Raw genomic sequence first — 23074 nt, forward strand, 5'->3', positions numbered from 1 at the left:
GATAACTGGAGCCACTTGCTTCCAATCGATGAGCGCTGGATGCTGGCAAAGGGCAGGTCAGCACCACTCAGCGGAGGCTTCAGCTCCCTTGCCCCGACGACGCCGCCGAGGAACCGGACCCCGAGCAAGGCCCGCGCTGGGGGCCACAGAAGGATTCGCGACTGGGTAGCTCAAGCCTGGGCGGCTCCAGGGCGGGCAAGGGGACAACTGGCCATCTGGGCGCGCAGCCCGAGGAGGGAAGGAGGAGACCCCGGCTAAGGTGCTGACGAGCTCAGCTCCGGTCCGGCCTGGGGAAGCGAGGTGGATACCCTCCGCGGACCAGGGAGCCCCGCCCCGCGGTCGCCCACTGCTCGGTGCTGGGACTCCGCGAGAGGGGTCGGGAGAGGTGGCCGCGGAGGTCTCCGGGGTCTGGGGGAGTGTTCGGTGAGATCTGGGGCTCCGCGCACCCTCCCGCCAGCTCCTTCCCCGCAGGTGCCTGCTCCTCCGGCGTCGCTGAGGCCAAGTGGCGGTCTCCAGGAGCCCCAAGAGCAGCAAGAGGCCACCGGGCAGCTGCGGGAGGTGTGGCCGGGGTGGGAGTTGACCCAGGCTGTTCCCGCTGGGAACCCGGCCGAGCTCGGCCCCGCAACACCCCGGCCCGAGGTGACGCGCACGACCTCGGGCCGAGAGCCGCGGCGCCGCCTCCTGGGGCGCGGGGGGCGCGGGGCGGGGCGGGCAGAGGCGAGGCTGGCAGGCGGGGCGCCCAGCGCCACATAAGAGCCGGCCGCGGTGCCCAGCGCTGAACCAGAGCCGAGCCTGCGTGGACGCTGCGGCCGGGACCTGCGCACAGTCAGGCGGGCCGACGAGGAGCCGTCGGGCGGGCAGGTAAGGACCGGGCCGAGGGCGCGCCGGGCGCCCTCAGTGCGATGGCGACCTGGAGACGGTCGGTGGCCCCGGGGTGGCCCCGGCCCCCCTCCCCCGCGAAGCGCCTGGCCCGGGCGCCGCGGGCAGGGCGGAGGCACTGGGATCTCTGTGCGCTTCCCTCGCGCCAGTCCTGTGGCGGAAACTCGGGGCGCGCGGGTGTTTGCGGCTGCGGCTTCGTATCCCTATTCCCCCTTTACCGAAATAGACAACGTGAAGGTGAGCTGATCTGGGTCCTTTCTTCTAAACACATAACGCGGCCCCTGAGATCCGATCCGGGAGCATTGGAAGGAGGTGTTTTTGTCTTTGATTTTCAAGACCTCAAGCGGAGAGTTGCAGGGCTGTGCGGGTCGCTGGTGCAGGGAAGGACTGGGGCGAATGACCATTTCTCAGCAAGCGGCTTCTTGTCTTGGGGGCCGTGAGGAAAGACGCTTTATAAGAGACCCACCTTTTGCTTCCTATACCCCAAACATCGTCTCTGAGGCCGAGGGCTCAGGAGTGGACTCTGGTTTTCTCTAACTGTTGAGCGTGGGGTGGGGTTCGGGGACGTGGGGAGGGGGGTCCAGGATCTGATCACCTGGGTCTTGCACTCTGAATAGCTTCCCACTCTGTCCCAAGGTAAAACCCATTGCGGTCCACGCCCCAAAGCCTAGGCACCCTCCTCCACGCGTTTTTTCCAAGTCTGAGGAATGGACTGTTAGGTTTGTCACTGGGAAGTGAAGAGGCCACTGAAGACTGGAGAATAAAATAACTTAGGTCGTGAGTGTTTGCACAGACTTGGATGCAGAGAAAAATGGTGGCACTCCAGCTTCTGCGATGCTGTTCTCTGCCTACATATGAGGGCACTGGACAGTGTGGGTGTGTGCAACTGAAACACTGCTGTTGGATCCAAATACCGTCTCCCCGCCCCAAGAAAAACCCTCTCTGAAGTTGCTCTCAGGCTGTGAGGGGCCACCTCGCCCTTGGCTGTGGCAGTGTGTGTGTAAATTCCCCTAGTCCTCTTTGCTTCATTACTCAAAACTTTTATGAAAGCAGTTTGAAAAGGACTTCCCTGGTAAAGTGGATAAGTAGACCAGTTTGTCCCGTTTCTCATGTAAAATTTAATGTGCTCTGTTCATCTCTGCAACTTTCTTGGGTGGAATCCATGAAGTCTCCCAGGGCCACAGGTGAACGTGGACGGTACAGGCATTCCTTAAACTGTTCTCATAGTTATTTTTTAAATGTCAATTACTGTGGCTGCTTTCCATGATACACAGTTTACTCTTAATTTTATTACTGAATGTAAAGAATACATATGCAGACTGTTTTTAGGATTTGCTCTTGAATGGTATTTGAAGATTGTAAAATCACTTCCTGGAAATGTGCGGGAGCCCGAGGTGGGGGTAACATCTTCATGTTATTATTGGACTGCATAATTAGAGATTACATAAACATGGCACTTTGATAAGGAAGAAGAGAGGTGCATGGGGAAAGAGGGAGCAAAGCCAAGCTGTCCTGAGCTCCCTACCGGCTTTCCCTCCCCTAACCCCACCAACAGAACCTCCTTATCTCGGCTCCCTAGGCCTTCTCTTTGATCCAGCCTCTGACCATTCTGAACCTGGGCTGTGCTTAGGTTCTGGGAACACACCTGTTCCACCCCTAAGACGATGAATGGCAATGCATACGATCTCTCCTCTTGAAAGGAAGCACATACATAGTCTTGATCTGTTGAATAATTGCATTCCTGTGTGTGTTCATTTTTTATGTGGGCTGAAGACCAAGAGGGAAGAATCGTAGAATTTCCAGATTCCAAGTCTGCCCATGAGTAAAACCAAATGCTCAATTGGACTGATGTCTTCCATGGTGGCTCCAGCTAAGGAGCCCAATGCCATGGGCCCGAAGGAGATGGAGCTTATTCTGGTCAAGGAGCAAAATGGAGTGCAGCTCACAAACTCCACCCTCATCAACCCAGCCCAAACCCCTGTAGAGCCCCAAGAGCGGGAGACCTGGGGCAAGAAAATCGACTTTCTCCTCTCTGTGATTGGCTTCGCAGTGGACTTGGCCAACGTCTGGCGGTTTCCCTACCTTTGCTACAAAAATGGTGGTGGTAAGTCCCATCTCAGCCCTGCCGTATGCTGCTGCTATACTGGAGGGCCCAAGGGGCAGCTAGAGGCAGTATGGGTAAGCACTGATAAGAAAATAGTGTCCTCTTGGGTGGGGATGAGTACTGGCTTAGTATCCCAGATGGATTTTGCAAAATTATAGAATACGAGCTCAAAGCAATCTGGCTCCATCTCTGAGTTTTGCATTTGAGGAACTCAAGGCCAGGAAAGAAGGAACTTGGAGGAAGTAGCTAGAGGCACCTGGGCCCTGCTTCCTAGGTCCAGCAGTTGTTTTCACTTTGGGAAGAAAATTCTCAAAGGCCCAAAGATTGGTATTGTTGGTTGCATACATGTATTTGCAAAGCATTTGGAGGCCCTTGAACTTGGATCAGGAGGTAGAAGTGTTTTCTCTCCCACTCTCTAACCCAGTCATCATCTGGGCTTTGGGTAGACAGAGAGAGGAAGACAATGAGGAAGAAGCAAGCAAAGAGACTGGGTAGAAGACAAAGGGTGAGGGGTTCAAAGCAACAGGAGATGCCCCTGGAAATGTGCCCATTTCCACTCCTTTCCCCCATCATTTCCTGAACTCAACTAGCCACACAATCATGTCTGTTTCTGGACTTGAATCAGAAGACTAAAATAACGGCAGGGCCACCCAAAACCTTCAAGCTGAGAAGCCAATTAAATTGGTGGTCATTTCCACAAGTCTTTATTGGCCCTTCCGCACCTCCACAATGTACTGACTACTTTGTGCTATGCAATGAGGGGTTTCAGAAGAGTTTCCTGGAGAAGGCTTCACAGCACGCCTATGAGTAAGCGGGCATTATTACGCTCACCTTAAAGACCAAAAGACCGAGGCATAAGCAGGTATAGTAAGTTGCTCAGACAGAGCTGTAGGCTCTCCAAGCCTTCCCCTCCCACCCTTGGAGGAAAGCCATAGCGGAGGCCTCCCTGACTCAGGATGGCTTAGGTAAGAGCAACTGGGGTTCAGAAGGCTGAGCCCGTGGGACGCTGGGCTTTGTGCCCAGGTCTGGGCATGCAGGCATATGAGGAACTGGACACTACCTGGGAGAGGCTAACAGCCTCTGGGGCAGGCCCTGCCAGATAGAACCGCAGTTTTAAGCCCTGATAGTGGCAGGGAAGCCAGGCATAGGGTGATGGAGCTCACTGAGGGTTAGGGCAAGAGCTGGGATCCCAGAGGATTTATGACTCAGGAAGTCAATAGGATTAAGACGGAGAGACGAGAGACATTTCCCCGGAGGAGTTACTGGGCAGAGGAGAAGGAGAGCCCCAGGAGAAGAGCTGAGAAGTGGATGGGACTTCATCTGCTTCACTAAAGGGCTCTGGGTTGGGGACAACTAAGAGTTTCAGCAGGGCGTATGGGGCAGCGATGACAGTGAGGGACAGGCTGGGAGGTGAGATACTTACCCATCCCAACCTGGGACTTCTGGTTGGAGAGTGGCTCTCCAGGGAGCCTCCTACCTGAAACAGAGACAGGAGCCTCAGGTGAAAGCAGGTGCACCCAAGTCTCAAGTGGCCCAATGCTGAGCCATGGCTCTGATGATGATAAGTGGCCCTTTGTGCAGGCCCCGCTCAGTGTGCTGTCTTGTCCCCACAGGTGCCTTCCTGGTCCCCTACCTGTTCTTCATGGTCATTGCTGGGATGCCACTCTTCTACATGGAGCTGGCCCTCGGGCAGTTCAACAGGGAAGGGGCCGCCGGGGTCTGGAAAATCTGCCCGATTTTGAAAGGTACTTGCAGGAACGCCTCCTTCCTCACTCGTGTCGTGCATAGACATACGGGAATGTACCATTTTAGTTTTAGTTCTACTTTAAAAATCTGTAATGACCAAGGCTTCAAGGGTGTGTTCCTTTAGCCCCAGGTAAAGTGGCCATGAATTCATTAGCAGTGTTATCTTGTCAAGGTGTTTGAATAGTACATGAGATAAAACATCTAGCCAGCCAGCCAGCCAGCCATGCATCCATCCATCCATGCATCCATGCATCCATCCATGCATCCATCCATCCATCCATCCATCCATCCATCCATCCATCCATCCATCCATCCATCATCTATCTATCATCTATCTTCTATTAATCATCTAACTATCCATTCATCCATTATCATCTATCTTCTATCTATCTATCTACCTATCTATCTGTCTACCTCCCTACTTATTCATTGAACTCTGAAGACTTCCAGAGCAACCCCACAGTACAGTGAAATGAAAATACCTCCTGTTGAGCCTAGGAAACTTGCTCAGCAGCCCACCCTTTCCAGGTGTCCCCTTACCCATCCTCATGAGCACCCTGTGGTGGAATTCCCTGCTGTCGTTCCCTTTTTAGAGATGCAGGCACCAAGGATTGCAGGTCTTGAGTAACTTGCCCTTGATCAACTGGTCAATGACAGAGTGGGATTTGATCCCAGCCTGTGCAATGCCCGGGTCCAGCCTGTGGGTCACGCCTGCCCATCGAGGGGACACCTCCTATTAGGAGCAGGTGGTCAGGGAGGACCCAGGAGTGTTTCCTCAGAGACATGAGGGGCGCACCCACTTTAGACAGTTGACGCTCACGAAGAGGATGGCTATAAAAGAACTGTTGGGGGATTTTCTCTGAAGTTCTTGAAAAGCTGATCTTTTGGAAGACCACAGAAGCCCAGTAGGTATCCCAGGAAGCACTTTGAATGGCTCAGTGGGTTTATAATCAGAGTCCAGTCTTAGCAGTGAAAATAAAGGGGCTTTCACAGCTGCTGAGGTCTCTGCAAGGAGAAAATAGCACTGTTGCAGCTGTGGAAACACTGAGACTGGCCAGGCGTGAGGCTTTTCCAGGGCATTTAGTTATTATTCATCCTTAATGGCCGACCTGGGGACTCTTACCACTTTAGCAGATTTTTCTTAGACTAAATTATTCATGGACCCACCCTAAAACAAACTACATAAAGGGATACCTCCCCCTTCCCCTCCATCTTTAGCATGAAAGAGAGCAGACAACTCTTAAACAAATTCCAGGCACTAGGTGCCCCTTTGCAGGATTTGAATGTAGAAGGCAAAGCTTAAAAGAAAAACAAAACCAGTTGCAGTTGCGTCAACACCAGCTCATGGCGACCCCATCTGTGTCAGAGTAGAAAGGTACTCACTCCATAGGGTTTTCAGAGGCTGATTTTTTTCAAAGTAGATTAACAGGACTTTCTTTTGAGATGCCTCTGGGTGAACTCAAACTGCTAACCTTTTGGTTAACCATTTGCACTACCCAGGGAATCCAAAGCTTTAAAGAACTTCCTGAAACCCGTTTCTGTCCTCAATTTCAGCTCCCTCCACAAACAAATATAATCACTAAGGAAAAACACCAGGCTTCTCTTTAGAGACAGATGAGGGTGTCAAATTGGACATTTATTTGTGTATTTACTGGCCCAGTATTGATGTGGTCAAGGTCAGTGAACCAGAAGTGACAACTCAAGATACAAATGAGTTAGTAGCATCCTCTTTTTTCCCAGGCTCTGTCTCCTAGCACTGGCCCCATATAGGGACGAAGATGTCCATTCTGAGTCTGTGACCATGAGCTGTGAAGAGCGTAGGCATATTCATGTAATGCCTTTGTGTTCATATAGCACCTGCCTGTTCAGGTGCTTTAAAGAGCAGAGATTAGGCTTGCATATCCTCAGGTGAACATAGTGGTGGAAAGGTTGTGAGACAACCAGCCCTTCACCATACAATGATTATGGTAAGGCCAGATTTTGCATGGTTGGACTTTCAAGAATCACCCCATTGGGGTCTAGAGTGTCATAAGTGTCTTATATGACACAACCCTGTGCCACCACCCACCACTAGGGAACCTAATGTTGAATCAAATTAAATTCCCTTCCTAAGTGCAGGGCAGGGGCTAGTGACTGTGGGAGCGGGAGAGGACGGTGATTCAGGTGCCAGGAGCTGTGGGCCAGCCGATGAAAGCTATTTTCCATGAGCATGTCACACCACAAAGAGAGCGCTTTCTCTAACAAAGCTCCAAAGGGAACTTTAATATTGCAGTTTATAAAATGTCAATAAGCGATTTACAAGAATTTGAAAGAACTAAATCCTAAGTAACTTAACTTGGGTTGATACAGAAAATAATAATTAAATCGGCGTGACTATCACCACCCCTGGAGCCCTGGTGACATAGTGATTAAGAGTTATGGCTGCTAACCAAAAGGTCAGCAGTTCAAATCTGCTAGCCACTCCCTTGGAAACTCTGTGGGCAGCTCTACTGTGTCCTACAGGGTCACTATGAGTTGGAATTGACTCAATGGCAGTAAGTTTGGTTTGGTTTTCATCATCACCCCATTATAGAGACTCTAAGAAAGCAGAGGTGGGCATTTCCTCAGGTTCCTGGTAATATGGGGTCAGAACCATCGCTAATTTAATATTACTCCATGTCGCAGCCCTGTATTCACACTCTTTGATCGTGTGTTGTCTTCTGTTTGGGTCTGAAAACTAGCATCTATCTCCAGGGCTGTGCCAGCATCGGACTGTGGGCAGAGGAGATCCTAGTGAGCCTTCCTGGGATCTGGGATCGAGTCCTGGTACCAGGTCCATTCACACCCATCTCATCGCAGGTTATTAAGGAGAAACGCAAACCCCCAGAGGTGACCTATTCAGCTTTGGTATCTTTTTGTAATCAGTATGGTGCTATGTTCATTGAAGAGAGAAATGAATCAGTGCCAGAAAACTAGACTTTTTTAAAGAGGAGACACCTTGAATATTTCAATATCAATAAAACTGCAATTTCTAACAGGTAATTTTCTATTTGTTTAGGTTATAGTTTATCCATAGGATGGCAATTTGATAGGAGATTGTGATTGCTCCATAAGTTAAACCAAACCAAACGCGTTGCTGTCAAGTCGATTCTGACTCACAGCAGCCCATGCGTATCAGAATAGAAATGGGCCTCATACATAGGGTTTTCTTGGCTGTCATCTTCATGGAAGCAGACTGCCAGGCCCTTCTTCCATGGTGCCATTGAGTGGGTTTAAACCACTAACCTTTAAGTTAGTAGTCAAGTGCAAAGCATTTGTGCCACCCAGCTGTTGTTGCTAGGTGCCATCGAGTCGGTTCCAACTCATAACAACCCTATGTACGACAGAGCAAAATGCTGCCTGGTCCTGTGCCATCCTCACAATCATTGTTATGGTTGAGGCCATTGTTGCAGCCATTGTGTCAATCCATCTCATTGAGGGTCTTTCTCTTTTTCACTGACCGTCTACTTTGACAAGTATGATGCCCTTCTTGAAGGACCGGTCCCTCCTGATAACATGTCCAAAGTATGTGAGATGAAGTCTCGCCATCTTTGCTTCTAAAGAGCATTATAGCTATACTTCCTCCAACACAGATTTGTTCGTTCTTCTGGAAGTCCATAGTATATTCCATATTCTTCACCAACACCATAATTCAAAGTTGTCAATTCTTCTTCCATCTTCCTTATTCATTGTCCAGCTTAAGTTAGATGAGGTCAAAGCCAGGCTTCCCTGGGTACCCTAATGCATGCATCATCTCTTTTCTTGTTTGTCTGTTCCCCCCCCCCCACTTTAGTTAATATAATTGTGCATATGTCCGTGTCTCATTAAGAAGGAGTACCACATGGCTAAATGAAGACATCAGTTAAAATGCTCAGAATAATTATTATGGAGTTAAAGCTCACATGCCCTTTCTGGGTGACCTGTGTGGCATGCGTCTGTGAGGGCTTCTTCCTTCCCTGCGAGGATTCTCCAGAAACAGGGAGCCCATTTGCCGCTCCTCTCTGTGGGCCCAGGACACACTCCTAACCCTCAGCCTAAGAAAGCCAGATAGTCAAGCCAATGGTAGCTGTGGCAGTGGTGGTGAGGCGCTACTTCGAAGAGGCCATAACTCATTCAAGATCACCAGGTACAATCTTCTCCGAAAACCCTCAGGGTGAATCACAGGGGCTAAGGTATTCTCTAAATGGCCTTCGTGAAGTACCACGGTGTTTCTATCACTCAGTTCCTGAGAAAACATTCTCTCACCAACACATGTGCACACACACTCACAGAGAGTAAGCAGTGATACTAAAGGTACCCAGACTGACAGAGGAGAAATTCTCTCCTCCCTTTCTTCCCGTGATTCATGCAAGGAGTGGAAGGGCTGCCCCACCAGTGGGCGTGATTCAGCAACTCACCATCAATTTGTTTCACCAGCTGGTATTCTTGGAATTTCATCTGTGACACTGTCTCTGGAAGCCAGCTTCCGTGGATGCCCCAGAGCAAGTACTGCCGTCTGTGGATGGTGGAGAGGAGCTGAGTACCCATTTTTAGCAGGATACTGCTTTTTAGGTTGTCTGTCAATGACAAAATTCATTTTATGTATGTTATGGGTTTTATGGGAACACCACCATATGAAGAATGGTAATTTATAATATTTTGTATCCAATATTTCAGTGTGATTTATCAAACTTTCCTCTTTTTAAAAAGAATTTAAGATAGAATAAAACAAAATACTAGGTTAATATAAAAAATCATTAATAAGAAAATAAAAATTCAGGAAAATTGACATGAGCAGTGCTTGAGATTGCTGAGTGTCAGACAAAGAGAATCATGTCAAATTTTCATTAGAGAATATTAGAAAGGAGTGAGCCTACACTCTCCTGGGGGGAGGAAGCTCCCATGGCCTAAACGATAAGAGATATACATCAGAGGCGTTCTGTTTCAAAGACGTAGTGAGTCATAAACAATGGTCTCAAGAACATCGTTATAGCAAACAAAATGGCGGGTTTTGTATGTCTGGGAAATTGAGGAGCAACTTGCTGAAGGCAAGGTCACTGAGGGGCTACATTTCAGTGATCCAGGCCCCTGGTTTCCCAGAAGGACAGAACTCAGAGTGAACTGAACAAAGAGTTGAACTTGCAACCTCCCCCTAGGGACCTGTTTCTATCACCCGGGCACCCAAGGCCACTGAGAGTGCCCAGAATGGAGACACCGCTGAGCTGGGTTCTGATTGAGGCACGCCCGTTTACTCTGGAGGCCTGACCAGCCAGTGGAGCCTTTGTCGCTTTGTCTTTAAGGGTCAGAGCCTGGGCCTGCCCAGACAGAGGGCTGTCCACACTGTGTGGGTTCTGGATAGACCAAAGGCAAAGTCAGCTCTTCCTTCAGAAACTGGATTTGGATCTATTCTAGCATTTCTCAAGGATTCCTTTGCATTCTCAAAGGTTAGGGCTGAGGCCTATACAAAGTTTTAACCTTGAAAAATTTTCCAATTAGGCATCCACACCACCCCACTACCAGGGAAAACCTTCTGAGGCACACGATGGTTCATGCGATTTGAACAAAGTCCAACATGGCTGTCTAGGCAAATTCACTCCTAAGGCACTTAGTGAGCACACTGTTAATACATAGAATCGTTTAATATTGACTTCGCTGGAGAAGGCCTTCAAAGGAAACCATTTTGGTGTTAATCACCGCTGTTGCTGAACATGTTTTCCAAGCAGGATTACATTGTTGTTTTTAGTTGCCATAGAATCGGCTCTGACTTGTGGTTACCTTGCGTACAACAGAATGAAACGTTGCCCAGTCTTGCATCATCTTCATGATCGTTGGTATGTTTGAGTTCATTGTTGTGGCCATTGTGTCAATGCATCTCATTGAGGGTTTCCCTCATTTTTGCTAACCTTCTACTTTACCAACCATGATGGTCAGGATTACATACCCCATTTCAGTCAAGTCGATTCCAACTCATAGCAACCGTATAGGACAGAGTAGAGCTGCCCCCGTAGGATTTCCAAGACTGTAATCTTCACAAAACCAGACTAGCACATCTTTCTCCTGTAGAGTGGCTAGTAGGTTTGAACTTCTGACCTTTTGGTTAGCAGCTGAGCACTTTAACCTCTGTGCCACCAATGTTCCTTTAGGATTACATACCAGGGCCTATTTTCTTTGAGGCCATTCCTGATCCTGGGTCTGTTACTACATAAACCAGCCAAACCAAACCTGTTGCCATCAAGTCAATTGCAACTCATAGTGACCCTATAGGACAGAGTAGAACTCTCCCAGAGGGTTTCCAAGGAGTAGCTGGTGGATTTGAACTGTTGACATTTTGGTTAGCAGCCTGAGCTCTTAACCACTGCACCACTGGGGCTGCCTGTTAAAAAGTAACCAAAAAAAAAAAAACCAAACCCACTGCCATCGAGTCAATTCCGACTCATAGCGACCCTATAGGACAGAGTAGAACTGCACCATAGAGGTCCCAAGGAGCACCTGGTGGATTCACACTGCCGACCTTTTGGTTAGCAGCTGTATCACTTAACCACTACACCACCAGGGTTTCCTGTTAATACATAGACACAAGTAAATTGTAGCTCTCTTTTTGCTTCCAGGGTAGGAAGGGACCCTTAATGAGGTACCCTGAGTATGTAAGCAGCTTCTCTTGAGGGTTAAGACCATAAAAATCAAGCCCAAGCAGTTCTCTGCCAAAGTCATCTTGAATGCATGTTCCAACCCCAGCCCCAGCAGGCAAGACAGGACCTGGAACTAACTAGTTTAATAAAGTAAATTAAAGTTATAGCCCTTTACAAATGGTTTTAACATAACTGAAGAAGGAATGTTGAAATGAAAAGAGCTCTGCATGCAACTTAGTAATGTGAGCCACAACACCAAGAACATGGCTGGGCACGTCCAGCATTTTGTAGGAGGGGCTCCTTGACCAATGGAAGGATGAGCTTCTCACTGCCAGACCCACCTGCCCGACCCACCTGCCCACCATAGTTGGGATGACACAGCTCCAAAGACTGCTCACCTCTGGGTTCTGCTCCAGCCACCAAGAGGCCCTCAAATGGCTGGTCCCACCTTTCAGATGTTGTGATACTGAAAGGGGGCACCCTGCAAGGCCCTGCGTGGCCCCAGGACACCTGGATGGTTATGCCTGGCCCTGGGTGATCCTGGGTGACCCTAGATGACCCTGGTTGACCCTAGTGGATCCTGAGTGGTTGTGGATGGCAATGGATGGCCATGGATGACCCTTAGTTACCCTGCATGGCTGTGGGTGAGCCCTAGTATACCTGGGTTGCCCTGGATGATCTTGGGAGCCCCTGCATGACCCTGGGATAACTTTGAGGGCCCCTGAGTAATCCTGGGTGTATGGGTGGCCTCGAATGTTCCTGGGTGGGCCTGCATGTCCCTGGGTGGCCTTGGATGGCCATGGACGTGCTTGAAAGTTAGGCAGCCCTTTCTCTGTGGTCATAGCATGAAGTGTGTTATCAGCCTTGTTTGCTAGTCTTCTTCCTCTTTGTTTAAAAATGTTGCATGGAACTAAAGATGTCAATGAACTCCCAGCACAGGATGGAGATGTTTCCTGTGAGGGAAGGCAAGAAGGAGAGTTTTGCTGATAGTGGCTGTCCCCTCTCTGCCATAGGTGTGGGCTTCACAGTCATCCTCATTTCGCTCTACGTCGGCTTCTTCTACAATGTCATCATTGCCTGGGCCTTGCACTACTTCTTCTCCTCCTTCACCATGGAGCTGCCGTGGATTCACTGCAACAACACCTGGAACAGCCCCAACTGCTCAGACGCCCACTCTGGCAACTCTAGCGATGTCTCGAGCTTCAACGACACCTTCAGGACCACGCCAGCTGCAGAGTACTTTGAGTGAGTGGAGGCTCCTCCAGGCTGCTGAAAAATCACTTGCCAAGTCTACTTCTAGAATGAGGAGGGATAGCAGCAAAGCTAGGCACTCAGTGGTGGCCTTGGGAGTCAGTCACCCCCACCCCTGTGCCTCCGAGGTATGGAGAGGACCAGCCCCTGCCCGTTATCCCCTGTCTTCCTTGCATTCTGTTCCTCTGTGGTTCCTGTGAGAATATTTCTGAATCAGGCTCCAGTAGCTCAGCAAAGCTCTTGCACCGAGTGAGTACTCAGCAGGGATGGAAAACTGAGCAGGTCCCATCACTGCCCTGTTCTGCTCCCAGGCAGCAGTTTGGGGTAGAAGGAGAGCTGGTGAGGGGGTCTACAGACTCTACTCGGAAGGAAGGCGAGCCCTGTGTCTGGGCCCCTCAGGGCTGCAGCACCCTGTTCAGGGAGCCCTTGGCTGGATTCTCTTCCCCTCTCTACCCTGCCCTTCCTGTGCTCCTGGGCTAAGGATGAGTGGTCTCGTCCAGGCCCTGCTCTCTCTCCAGAAAAGACACCTTTCCACATCACTAAACAGACCTGGTCTACAAGAACTCATTGAGCATTCACTTTCTATTAGGTTTTCTTTTCTACAAACACAACTTTAGTTCTTTTACTGGATCCCTCCTCAGTCCCCAGCACCCTTCTTCTCCCACTCTGGCACATTTCTACTTCCAGCTGGGCCTTCTGGGCTTTCTCTCAGTCTCCTCCTCCCAAGGAACCAGGCTTGGCCCCAGCTCTCCATGCCATGTGACCCCAACCACCCTGCATGCTGTCCCCCCTCCTGGAATCTACTTTTCTTGGGCACTTCTTCAGCTCCTGCCCTGCCCTCCTCTCTCACCAGTGGCCTGACTAGGAAGGGCTGTCACTGTTCCCACATGGGTCCACTGTTCCCACTGATCCTACCTCTGCTTGGAGCCCAGACACGTGTGCAGTGGACAGACTTCTTACCTGGTTAGAAACCCATTTGACTCCTTAACTCCAACTTGCTTCTCAACTCAGGGTAAAATTTAAGTTCGGAATTGCTTTGGGGAAAGGGATGGCCTGGATCAGAGTTTGGCTGGCCTCTGAGGAGCAGCCTGGACCTGCCACCAGTGCCTGCTTACCTGCACACCCTAGGCCGCTGACCTGGTCACTAGCACCTCATGCTGGACCTCCCATCCTGACTGAAGGGCTTCTGTTAAAGCGCTCCAGAGATGAGGAAAGGGCAACACCTGTCAAGTCCAGAAATACTCAATAGCTGTGAGGCTACTTTTTCTTTGTTTTTTGTCTGAAATCTTACTTGCCTATTTAGATACACCCAAAACCACAAGACATACCTTATTAGTGCTTCCATGAAAAAATTCTTCTCCTTACGACTTAGCAAAAGGAACTTCTACCAACAAAAATAAAATTTGGGTTTCGATAGCAATTAGGTATGTTTGCAAAACATGCTTTGAGTTAGAAAACCAAGAGCTTAAAACAAATAAATTAGATGTCTCGCTGTTGAAGTTGGTAAATGTGCTCATGGGAGGAGCCCAGGCTCGGGAAGGTAAGTGGAAAAGCCCACCCTGCCTTGGCTGGGATGGATGAAGGGTCACCCCAAGGGTACTGTGGTCTTGGTATGCTAAGGAAGCATTAGGGAGAATATCCTCCCAGACAGATGGTTCTCATCATAACGTTGTTCACTGAAGGCCTTTTCCCATGAAGATGGGACTATTGCCCACTGTTGGGGGTCACCTGGAGATGAGAGAGCCATCTCACCTGTGCGGAAGAGGGAACTCATGACCAATTGCATAAGGAAAGCCAGGTAGATGCCTCCAGAAAGGAGATGTAGAGTGTTTCTAGAATCTGCAGATCTTTAGAATCTGAAGTTGCCTTAAGTTTCAGATACTCAGAATGGAAAGGGTTTGTTTTAGAATCCCTAATCCTGTGTGGGAAATACGCCTCCAGGATTGACTAGTGTGGGAATTGACAGTAGGCTGTCAGGAAAGGTGGATTGAGGCAGCTTTTGACACATCTGAAAGGACCATCATAAGGACTGTGTATTCTTAAAGCATTAGAAGGTTAGTGGATGCATTTGGGTGAGGGTTGTGTGTGATGGCACATCTTTATTATTTTAGAAAACAGCCTTTCTGGTGGTTTGAGGTTTGAACTGGAGTGAAGAATGTCTGGGGTCGGGGGCAGGGAAACAAGTTCCATGATGGGAAAGAAAGGAGGGCCCCCAGCTAAGAAACTGCAGGAGAAGGGGCTCACAGGACTTAGTGACCAGATGGGCTGAGGGGACAGACAAGAGGAGAACACCAGGGGGAGTGAGATTGCAAGCTCACTGGGCACCAAGGATAGCAACAGCTGTCATCTAAAGGGAGCTCTCAGGAGGAGGGTGGCTGGGTCCACAGAATGGGATGGGCGGGGAGAGTAGAGTCCATTTGGGATTTGTCCCCCGTGATTTTTTCTGAAAACCTGGGTGAGCATATCCCATGAGAACACGGGAATAAAGGCAAGGCTATCTGAATGTTTGGATAGGACAAACATTAAGCATGACAAACAATGAAGAAATAATCATATTGCCCAGATTAAAAAAAAAGTTACCTCATTTGTCAAATTAGATTTTAGCAGTCTCAGGGGAGGAAAGTGAGGTCTGTTGGTGGTGCAAACAGTTTGTGTTAAGCTGCTAACTGAAGGGTTGACAGTTCAAGCCCACTCAACAGTACTGTGGAAGAAAGGGCTGGCAGTCTGCTTTCATAAAGATTACAGACAAGAAAACCCTAGGAGCAGTTCTACTCTGTCACAGGGGGTTGCTATGGGTCGAAAACGACTCAACGGAACCAGACAACAACGAGAGAGAAAAACAACACCTTCGTTGTCCTGTGCCTGCTCACTACTACATTTCGCGGGTCTAATTCTACTCATTAATGGAAATGAGGCCTGAGCTATGTATTTGTCAGCCCTCAGGGGTTAGCATGTGGTCAACGAGGAGTGGCCTGAAGGAGAGAAGGAGGGATGGGGACCCTCCATATAATAAAGTGGAGATGGTAGAGATCATTGAGGATGCAAAGGTTATGAGTTTCATAGTAATTGACAGGACTTTGTCAAGTTGTTATTGTTGTTGTTAGTTGCCATCAGCTTCAACTCATGGTGACCTTATATGTAACAGAACAAAAATGTTTCCTGGTTCTGAGCCATCTTCTTGATCATTGGTGTGTTTGAATCCATTGTGGGGCTATTGTGTCAATCCATCTCATTGGCTAATAAAGATTGTGATGAGACAGTTCACATTTGAGCTGAATTTAGTTTGTTGTTGTTATTAGGTCTTGTTAGGAGTCAGTTCTGATTCATAGTGACCCTATGTATGACAGAACGAAACACTGTCCAGTCCTGCACCATCCTCACAATCGTTGTTATACTTGAGCCCATTGTTGCAGCCACTGTGTCAGTTCATCTCATTGAGGATCTTCCTCTTTTTTGCTGACCCTCTACTTTACCAAGCATGAAGTCCTTCTCCAGGGACTGGTCCCTCCTGATAGCATGTCCAAAGTATGTGAGATGAACTCTTGCTTCTAATGAGCATTCTGGTTGTACTTCTTCAAAGACAGATTTGTTCGTTCTTCTGGCAGTCCATGGTATATTCAGTATCTCTTTGCCAATACCATAATTCAAAGACATCAATTCTTCTTTGGTCATCCTTATTCATTGTCCAGCTTTCACGTGCATATAAGACACTTGCAAACACCTTGGCTTAGGTCAAGGACGTTTTAGTTCTTATTACAAAAACGAAATGGTAGCCAAGTTTTTTAACTAGTGTATCTTTTACAATTTAAAAATGGGTTTCAATGAAATTCAGTGCATTTGAGAAGGGTACAGAGACTTTGGAAGGTGCCGAGTGATGCCACTTTGGAATCCCCCATCTTGTTTGTGAGGTGTCAAAAGAGTTGATTCACCTAAGGGATTTTCAGTTAAGAAAATTAGAGTGTGGGGTGGGGGAACACAATTAGTCTAATGATTTATAATTAAGAATGCTAGAAGGAAAGAATATATGCTATTAAAAAAAAAAAGATCGGGCTAGTCAAGTCTACTTGGTAATCTTCAGTCTGGAAAGAGAAAGACTGAAACAGACAGATGCCCCAATCCTTTAAGTTGGGAAGGCCCTGTTAGCCTAGCTGGTGCCACACTAGACCGGTCAGTAGCTAGAGGACAAAGGTGGTAAGTTTTAAGAAGGTTTAAGATAAATTCATAGATTATTAATGGCACAGTGAATTATTAAACTGTACCAAGGCACATGTTGCTCCATGCCAACACTTTGAAGGTTATTTTCCTAAAGGTGGTAATAGGTTTCCCTGAAACAGGCCTTTGTGACTCTATCAGAGGGGAGGACCAGCCCAGCCACGCCTTCAAATCTGCAGGGGGTTTTCTGAAACTTAAGAATGCTGCATAAAGCAGATCATTGTAAGAGGATCACATGTTCCTGCATGAACATGTAGTTAGAGACCTCATTACCCACCATAAAATGTTGTAAAGGCCAAGATAACTATCGTCACTAAAATCATAAAGTTATAAATCCCATAAAGTGGCCTATACAATCACATCATTGATCGTACAAGGGATCCCAATTCCCTACACCAAGTATAGAGTAAAATTATGCCACCTCATAAATCTGACAACTAAAATGTTAGCTGAATAGATCTTAACATATCTCCACATGCGCATTTTCATGACAGGTCATCAGAGATTAACGGTCAGGTCTTGGTGAGATAACCAATTACTGGTAACACTGGAACTGCGCTCGGGTCTCTGACTCTCACCTCTATTGCTTGCTCTGGACTCTCATTCCCAACAGATGGCCGAGTTGTCTGGGTTTCAGGCTGGGCTCCGCCCCATAGTAAGCCCCGTATTGGGTCAGTGTTGGCAAATGGAAAGGGTCCTGCAGAGACTGACTTACACCCCAGCTCCCAGGTGCCCCAGCTAGCCTTCCTTCCCTGTGGTGTCCTTCTTTAGCAGAGGGCCACTGAAGGAAAGGTGTTCTTTCACCATACCTATTCAACCTGTGTGCTGAGCAAATAATCCAAGAAGCTGGACTATACAAAGAAGAACTGGGCATCAGGATTGGTGGAAGTCTCATTAAATAACCTGCATTATGCAGATGACACAGCCTTGATTGCTGAAAGTGAAGAAGACTTGAAGCACTTACTGATGAGTATCAAAGACCACAGCCTTCAATATGGATTACGCTTCAAAATAAAACAAAAATCCTCACAACTGGACCAACAAGTAACATCATGATAAAAGGGGTAAAGATTAAAGTTGTCAAGGATTTCATTTTACTTGGATCCACAATCAGCACCAGTCAAGAAATCAAACGACACATTGCATTTGGCAAATCTGCTGCAAGAGATCTCCTTAAAAGTGTTAAAAAGCAAAGATGTCACCTGAGAACTAAGGTGTGCCTGACCCAAGCCATGGTGTTTTCAATCGCCTCGTATGCGTGCAAAAGCTGGACAATGAGTAAGGAAGACTGAAGAAGAATTGATGCCATTGAATGGTGGTGTTGGCGAAGAATATTGAATATACCATGGACTGCCAGAAGAATGAGCAAACCTGACTTGGAAGAAATGGAACCAGAGTGCTTCCTGGAAGCAAGGATGGCGAGACTGCATCTCGCATACTTTGGACATGCAGTCAAGAGGAATCAGTCCCTGAAGAAGGACATCATGCTTGGTAAAGTAGAGGGTCAGCAAAAAAGAGGAAGATCCTTAATAAGGTGGATTGACGCAGTGGCTGCAACAACGGCTCAAGCATAACAACAATTGTGAGACAGTGCAGGATCGGGCAGTGTTTCGTTCTGTTGTGCGTAGGGTCGCTATGAGTCAGAGCTGACTCAATGGCACCTAACAACAACCTTCAACTGACATTATACCACTTCGTGTATAAGGTAAGAACTTTACAATACAGGCAGTGTCCAAATTACAGACGAGTTTTCTTCCTAAGTCTGTCTTTAAGTCAAATTTGTACTTGAGTTGGAACAGTTAGGTACGGTTCATATCTAACATCAGTGACATGTTTGTCTTAGTATGTAATATACCTTTCTATGTATAAAAAACATTAAAGAAACACTTCCAGATACACTAAAACATCCTTAACATAATAATACAGTAATAATAATGTTTTGATGCATGTCACAATGTATGCCCATTTGTTATCATGAACCACTGTATGTACCTTGAATTTTTAATATAACAGGGCTTACAGGGGTTGGTTCATAACTACGGGTTGTATATAAGTTGGACATTCGTAACCCAGGGACCGCCTGTAATCTTCTCCCATTTTTTTCCATCATGCTCTTTAAACAATTGATGTCACAGATCTCGTCTCTGTATGTTATAAACTCTACATACATTGTTATTATTTTTGCTTTAAACAGTCAATTACACATAAATTTGAAACTGAGAAAAGTGATTTTATATTTACTTACATATTCACCATTTCTAGTGTGCTTCTGCCCTTTAGGTAGACTCAAGTTTCCATTCCTTTTTAACGTTTCTTTTAGTGTAAAGAACCAAAAAACGTTGCCATCCTGTCAATTCTGACTCATGGCAAGCCTGCATATGTCAGAGTAAAGCTGTGCACCATAGGGTTTTCAAGGATGTGACCTATTGGAAGCAGATCACCAGGCCTTGCTTCCAAGGTGCCTCTGGGTGATTTTGGACTGCCGACCTTTCAGTTAGTAGTTGAGCACTGAACTGTTTGTGCCACCTCTTGTAGTGCAAGCCTACTGAATTCTAAAGCTGAGTTTTCTTCCCTTTTTTTTTTTTTTCCTGAGAAGTCTTTATTTTACCTTCATTTTTGAAAGGTTTTTTGCTCGTATAGACTCCTAGGTTGTCATTTAATGTTTTGTTACTACTTTGAAGATGTTATTCTCTTACCTTCTGGCTTGCCTAGTTTCTGGTGAGAAGGCTATAGGAAATTAACCTTGTTGCTGTCTGTGTAATAAGCCTTTTCCACTCTCTGACTGCTTTTAAGATTTTTCTCTTTATCAGTGATTTTCAGGAATTTGATTATGGTGAGTCTTGGTGTGGCTTTCTTTGTGCTTATCCTCTTTGGGATTTGTTGATATTCTTGGATCTATGGGTTTATAGTCTCTAACATATATGGACAATTCCAACATATATGAAAAAATCCATAAATGGATTATTTACCCAAGTGTTTTTTGTGTCTCCCTCTTGCCTCTCTTTCTGAGACTCCAATTACACATATGTTAGACAAAATGTTGATGTTGCCCCAACAAAGTCTCAGTGGTGTATAAATGGGAATTGATTCTTATTGGTTGATGGCATCGTTTAGGTCCTCTGTATCTTTACTGAATTTCTGTTTACTTGTTCTATCAATTAGTAAGAGAGAGGTGCAAAATCTTCAACTATAATGATGGACTTATATATTTCTTAGAATTTCAGAATTCTATCCATTTTTGCTTCATGTATTTTCAAACTCACAGGTCCACGAATTCCAACAAATCCCAAACAGGGTAAATACAAAGAACACCACACTAAGACACAACATAATATGTTGATATTGACAAGTCTAAGTCATTGAGGCTCTTTTTTTTTTTTTCAATCTTTGTCTTTTTTATGTTTCATTTTGGATAGTTTCCATTGCTGTGTTTTTAATTCATGAATCCTTAATTCCTCTGTGTCTAATCTACTACTAATCCCAAGCTTTGAATTTTTCATCTCAGGCATTGTACTTTTTGTCTCCAAAAGCTCCGTTTGGTTCTTTTTCTACCTTCTACTTCTCTCCTTCTATTCATGTTTTCCTTTAAATACTTGAAAATAATTATAATAGCTGTTTTAACATGTCTGTCTGTTAATTCTGAATCTGGTTCTGTTGGCTAATTTTTCTCCTTGTTATAAGATCTCATTTTATTGCTTCTTGTCATGTCTAGTCATTTTTTTGTTAGATGTTGGACTTTGTGAATTTTACATAGTTGGTGTTTAAATTCCATTGTCTTCCTTTAAAAAGTGTTAGACTTGTCCTGGTGGGAAGTTAAGTTACTTGTGGTTCAATTTCATCCTTTTAAAGCTTATTTTTAAGGTTCATTAAAGTCCTTCTAGTGTGGCCTTTACTTCAAGAATAGGTTATTGCCTCTGTTAAAGTGTGGCCCTTCTAGAGTCAGAACTCCCCAAGTGGTCAACAAGTACTCTTCTCAGCTAGTGGGAACACAAATGACTCACAGCCCTGTGTGAGCTCAGGGAACCATTCAGCTCACAGTTCCCTGGCCACTATATTGCCTGGCCTTATGATGTTTCACTTTATGACTGAGGTCTTAACCAATAACTAGTTGCTTTTGGGTTTATTCCAACTCATGGAGACCCCATGTGTGTCAGAGTAGAACTGTGTTCCATAGAGTTTTCAATGGCCAATTTTTTGGAAGTGAATCACCAGACCTTTCTACCAAGGTGCCTCTGGGTGGACTTGAACCACCAACCTTTTGGTTAGCAGCCAATCATGTTAACGGTTTGTACTATCCAGGACTCCTGATTGAGATCTTAAACCAAAAAAATTAAACCCATTGGCACTGAGTCAATTCCAACTCATAGCAACCCTATAGGATAGAGTAGAACCGCCCCATAGGGTTTCCAAGGAGCATCTGGTGGATTCAAACTGCCAACCTTTTGGTTAACAGCTGTAGCTCTTAACAACTATGCCACCAGGTTTTCCAGCTAAGATCTTAGTATTCAGCAAAGACTCAATGTGTCCTTGTACAGATGTATAGAAGGGAGATCCTTTTCAACATGTTGTTGCTGTTGTTACTTGCCATTGAGTTGGCACCGACTCATGGTGACCTTATATGCAACATAACAAAATGTTGCCCGGTCCTATATTATCTTCCTGATCATTGGTATACTTGAGTTCATTGTTGCAGCTATGTGTCAGTACATCTCACTGAGGGTTTTCCTCATTTTCGCTGACCCTCTACCAAACATGACGTCCTTCTCTAGTGATTGATCTTTCCTGATGATGTATCCAAATTAAGCAAGTTGAAGTCTCACTATCCTCACTACTAAGGAACATTCGGGTTATCCAAACCAAAAAACCAAACTCATTGCCATCCAGCTGATTCTGACTCATACCAACCCTATAGGACAGAGTATAACTGCCCCACAGGGTTTCCACGGAGTGGCTGGTAGATTCAAACCAATGACCTTTTGGTTAGCAGCTGAGCTCTAAACCACTGTGCCATAACTCCTATTCTGGTTATGTTGTTAGGTGTCAAGTCAGTCCTGACTCATAATGACCCTATACACAACAGAACGAAACACTGCCTGGTTCTGTGCCATCCTCACGATTGTTGTTATGCTTGAGTTCATTGTTGCAGCCACTGTGTCAATCCATCTCATTGAGGGTCTTCTGCTTTTTTACAGATGCTCTACTTTACCAAGCATGATGTCCTTCTCCAGAGACTGGTCCCTACTGATAACGCGTCCAAAGTACATGAGATGAAGTCTTGCCATTCTTGCTTCTAACGAACATTCTGGTTGTACATCTTCCAAGACGGATTTATTCGTTCTTCTGGCAGTCCGTGATATATTCGATATTCTTTGCCAACACCCTAATTCAAAGGCATCAATTCTTCTTTGGTTTTCCCTATTCATTGTCCAGCTTTCATATGAGTTTGAGATGATTGAAAATGCCATGGCTTGGGTCAGGTACATCTTAGTCCTCAAAGTGACATCTTTGCTTTTTAACACTTTATAGAGATTTTTTTGCAGCAGATTTGCCCAATGCAATGTGTTGTTTGATTTCTTGCAATAAGTGCTTCAAGCCCTCTTCTGGCTATAGTTCATCTAAAACCCTTTCGAGCATATCCCCCTCCTTTCCAGAGCTCTTCTCTGAAACTTCCAGCACCTTATCCTCCCTGAACTCTGACTACTATTTCCTTAACTTAGCAAGACCACCATGCTATGCTTAGGAATCACCCCCTACCCTGCAGTGTGGAATGTGCCTCCAGGCAGAAAGCTGGGGCATCATTGGGCTCACCCCATTCTTATACTTAGATGTCAGCCCTGCATTGCCTCCAGCCGAGTGCCTAAAAACACTCATTTTGTGTACTTTGTCCAGTTTTCTGGTTGTTTGAGATACATTGTCTTAGGTTGGGTTCTCTAGAGAAGCAAAATCAGTGAAGCATATAATTATATATACAGAGATATTTCTATCAAGGAGATGGCTCACATGGTTATAGAGGCTGGAATGTCCCAAGTCCATGGGTCAGGACAGAGGCTTCTCCTGATTCAGGGACTGGCAAGTCCCAGATCGGCGGGGAAGACCTCAGGTAAGCTGCTGGCTCATGTCCCAAGAACCAGAGGTCAGACAAACAGGAGCCAGCTGCAGGATTCAGTGCGAACAAAAAGCCCATGAACCTTGCCAGAATGCCCACTTGTATTTGATGCAGGCCACACACCCAAGGAAACTCCGTTTCAACTGATTG

At 46.5% G+C, this 23074-nt stretch overlaps 1 protein-coding gene across 2 annotated transcripts in view; it reads left to right on the plus strand.

The window, feature by feature from the left end:
• Positions 1–2637: 2637 nt before the first annotated feature.
• The window catches only part of SLC6A3 (solute carrier family 6 member 3), a 56671-nt gene continuing 36234 nt past the window's right edge, over positions 2638–23074 (plus strand). For both annotated transcript variants that reach the window (XM_064270569.1, XM_064270563.1), the window contains exons 1-3: positions 2638–2983; positions 4597–4728; positions 12369–12600. In XM_064270569.1, the coding sequence (XP_064126639.1) occupies positions 2698–2983; positions 4597–4728; positions 12369–12600 (650 nt within the window). In that variant the 5' untranslated portion in view covers positions 2638–2697. The remainder of the gene's footprint in view (positions 2984–4596; positions 4729–12368; positions 12601–23074) is intronic.

Source organism: Loxodonta africana, chromosome 2 (assembly GCF_030014295.1).
Source record: "Loxodonta africana isolate mLoxAfr1 chromosome 2, mLoxAfr1.hap2, whole genome shotgun sequence".
NCBI classification, from domain to species: domain Eukaryota; kingdom Metazoa; phylum Chordata; class Mammalia; order Proboscidea; family Elephantidae; genus Loxodonta; species Loxodonta africana.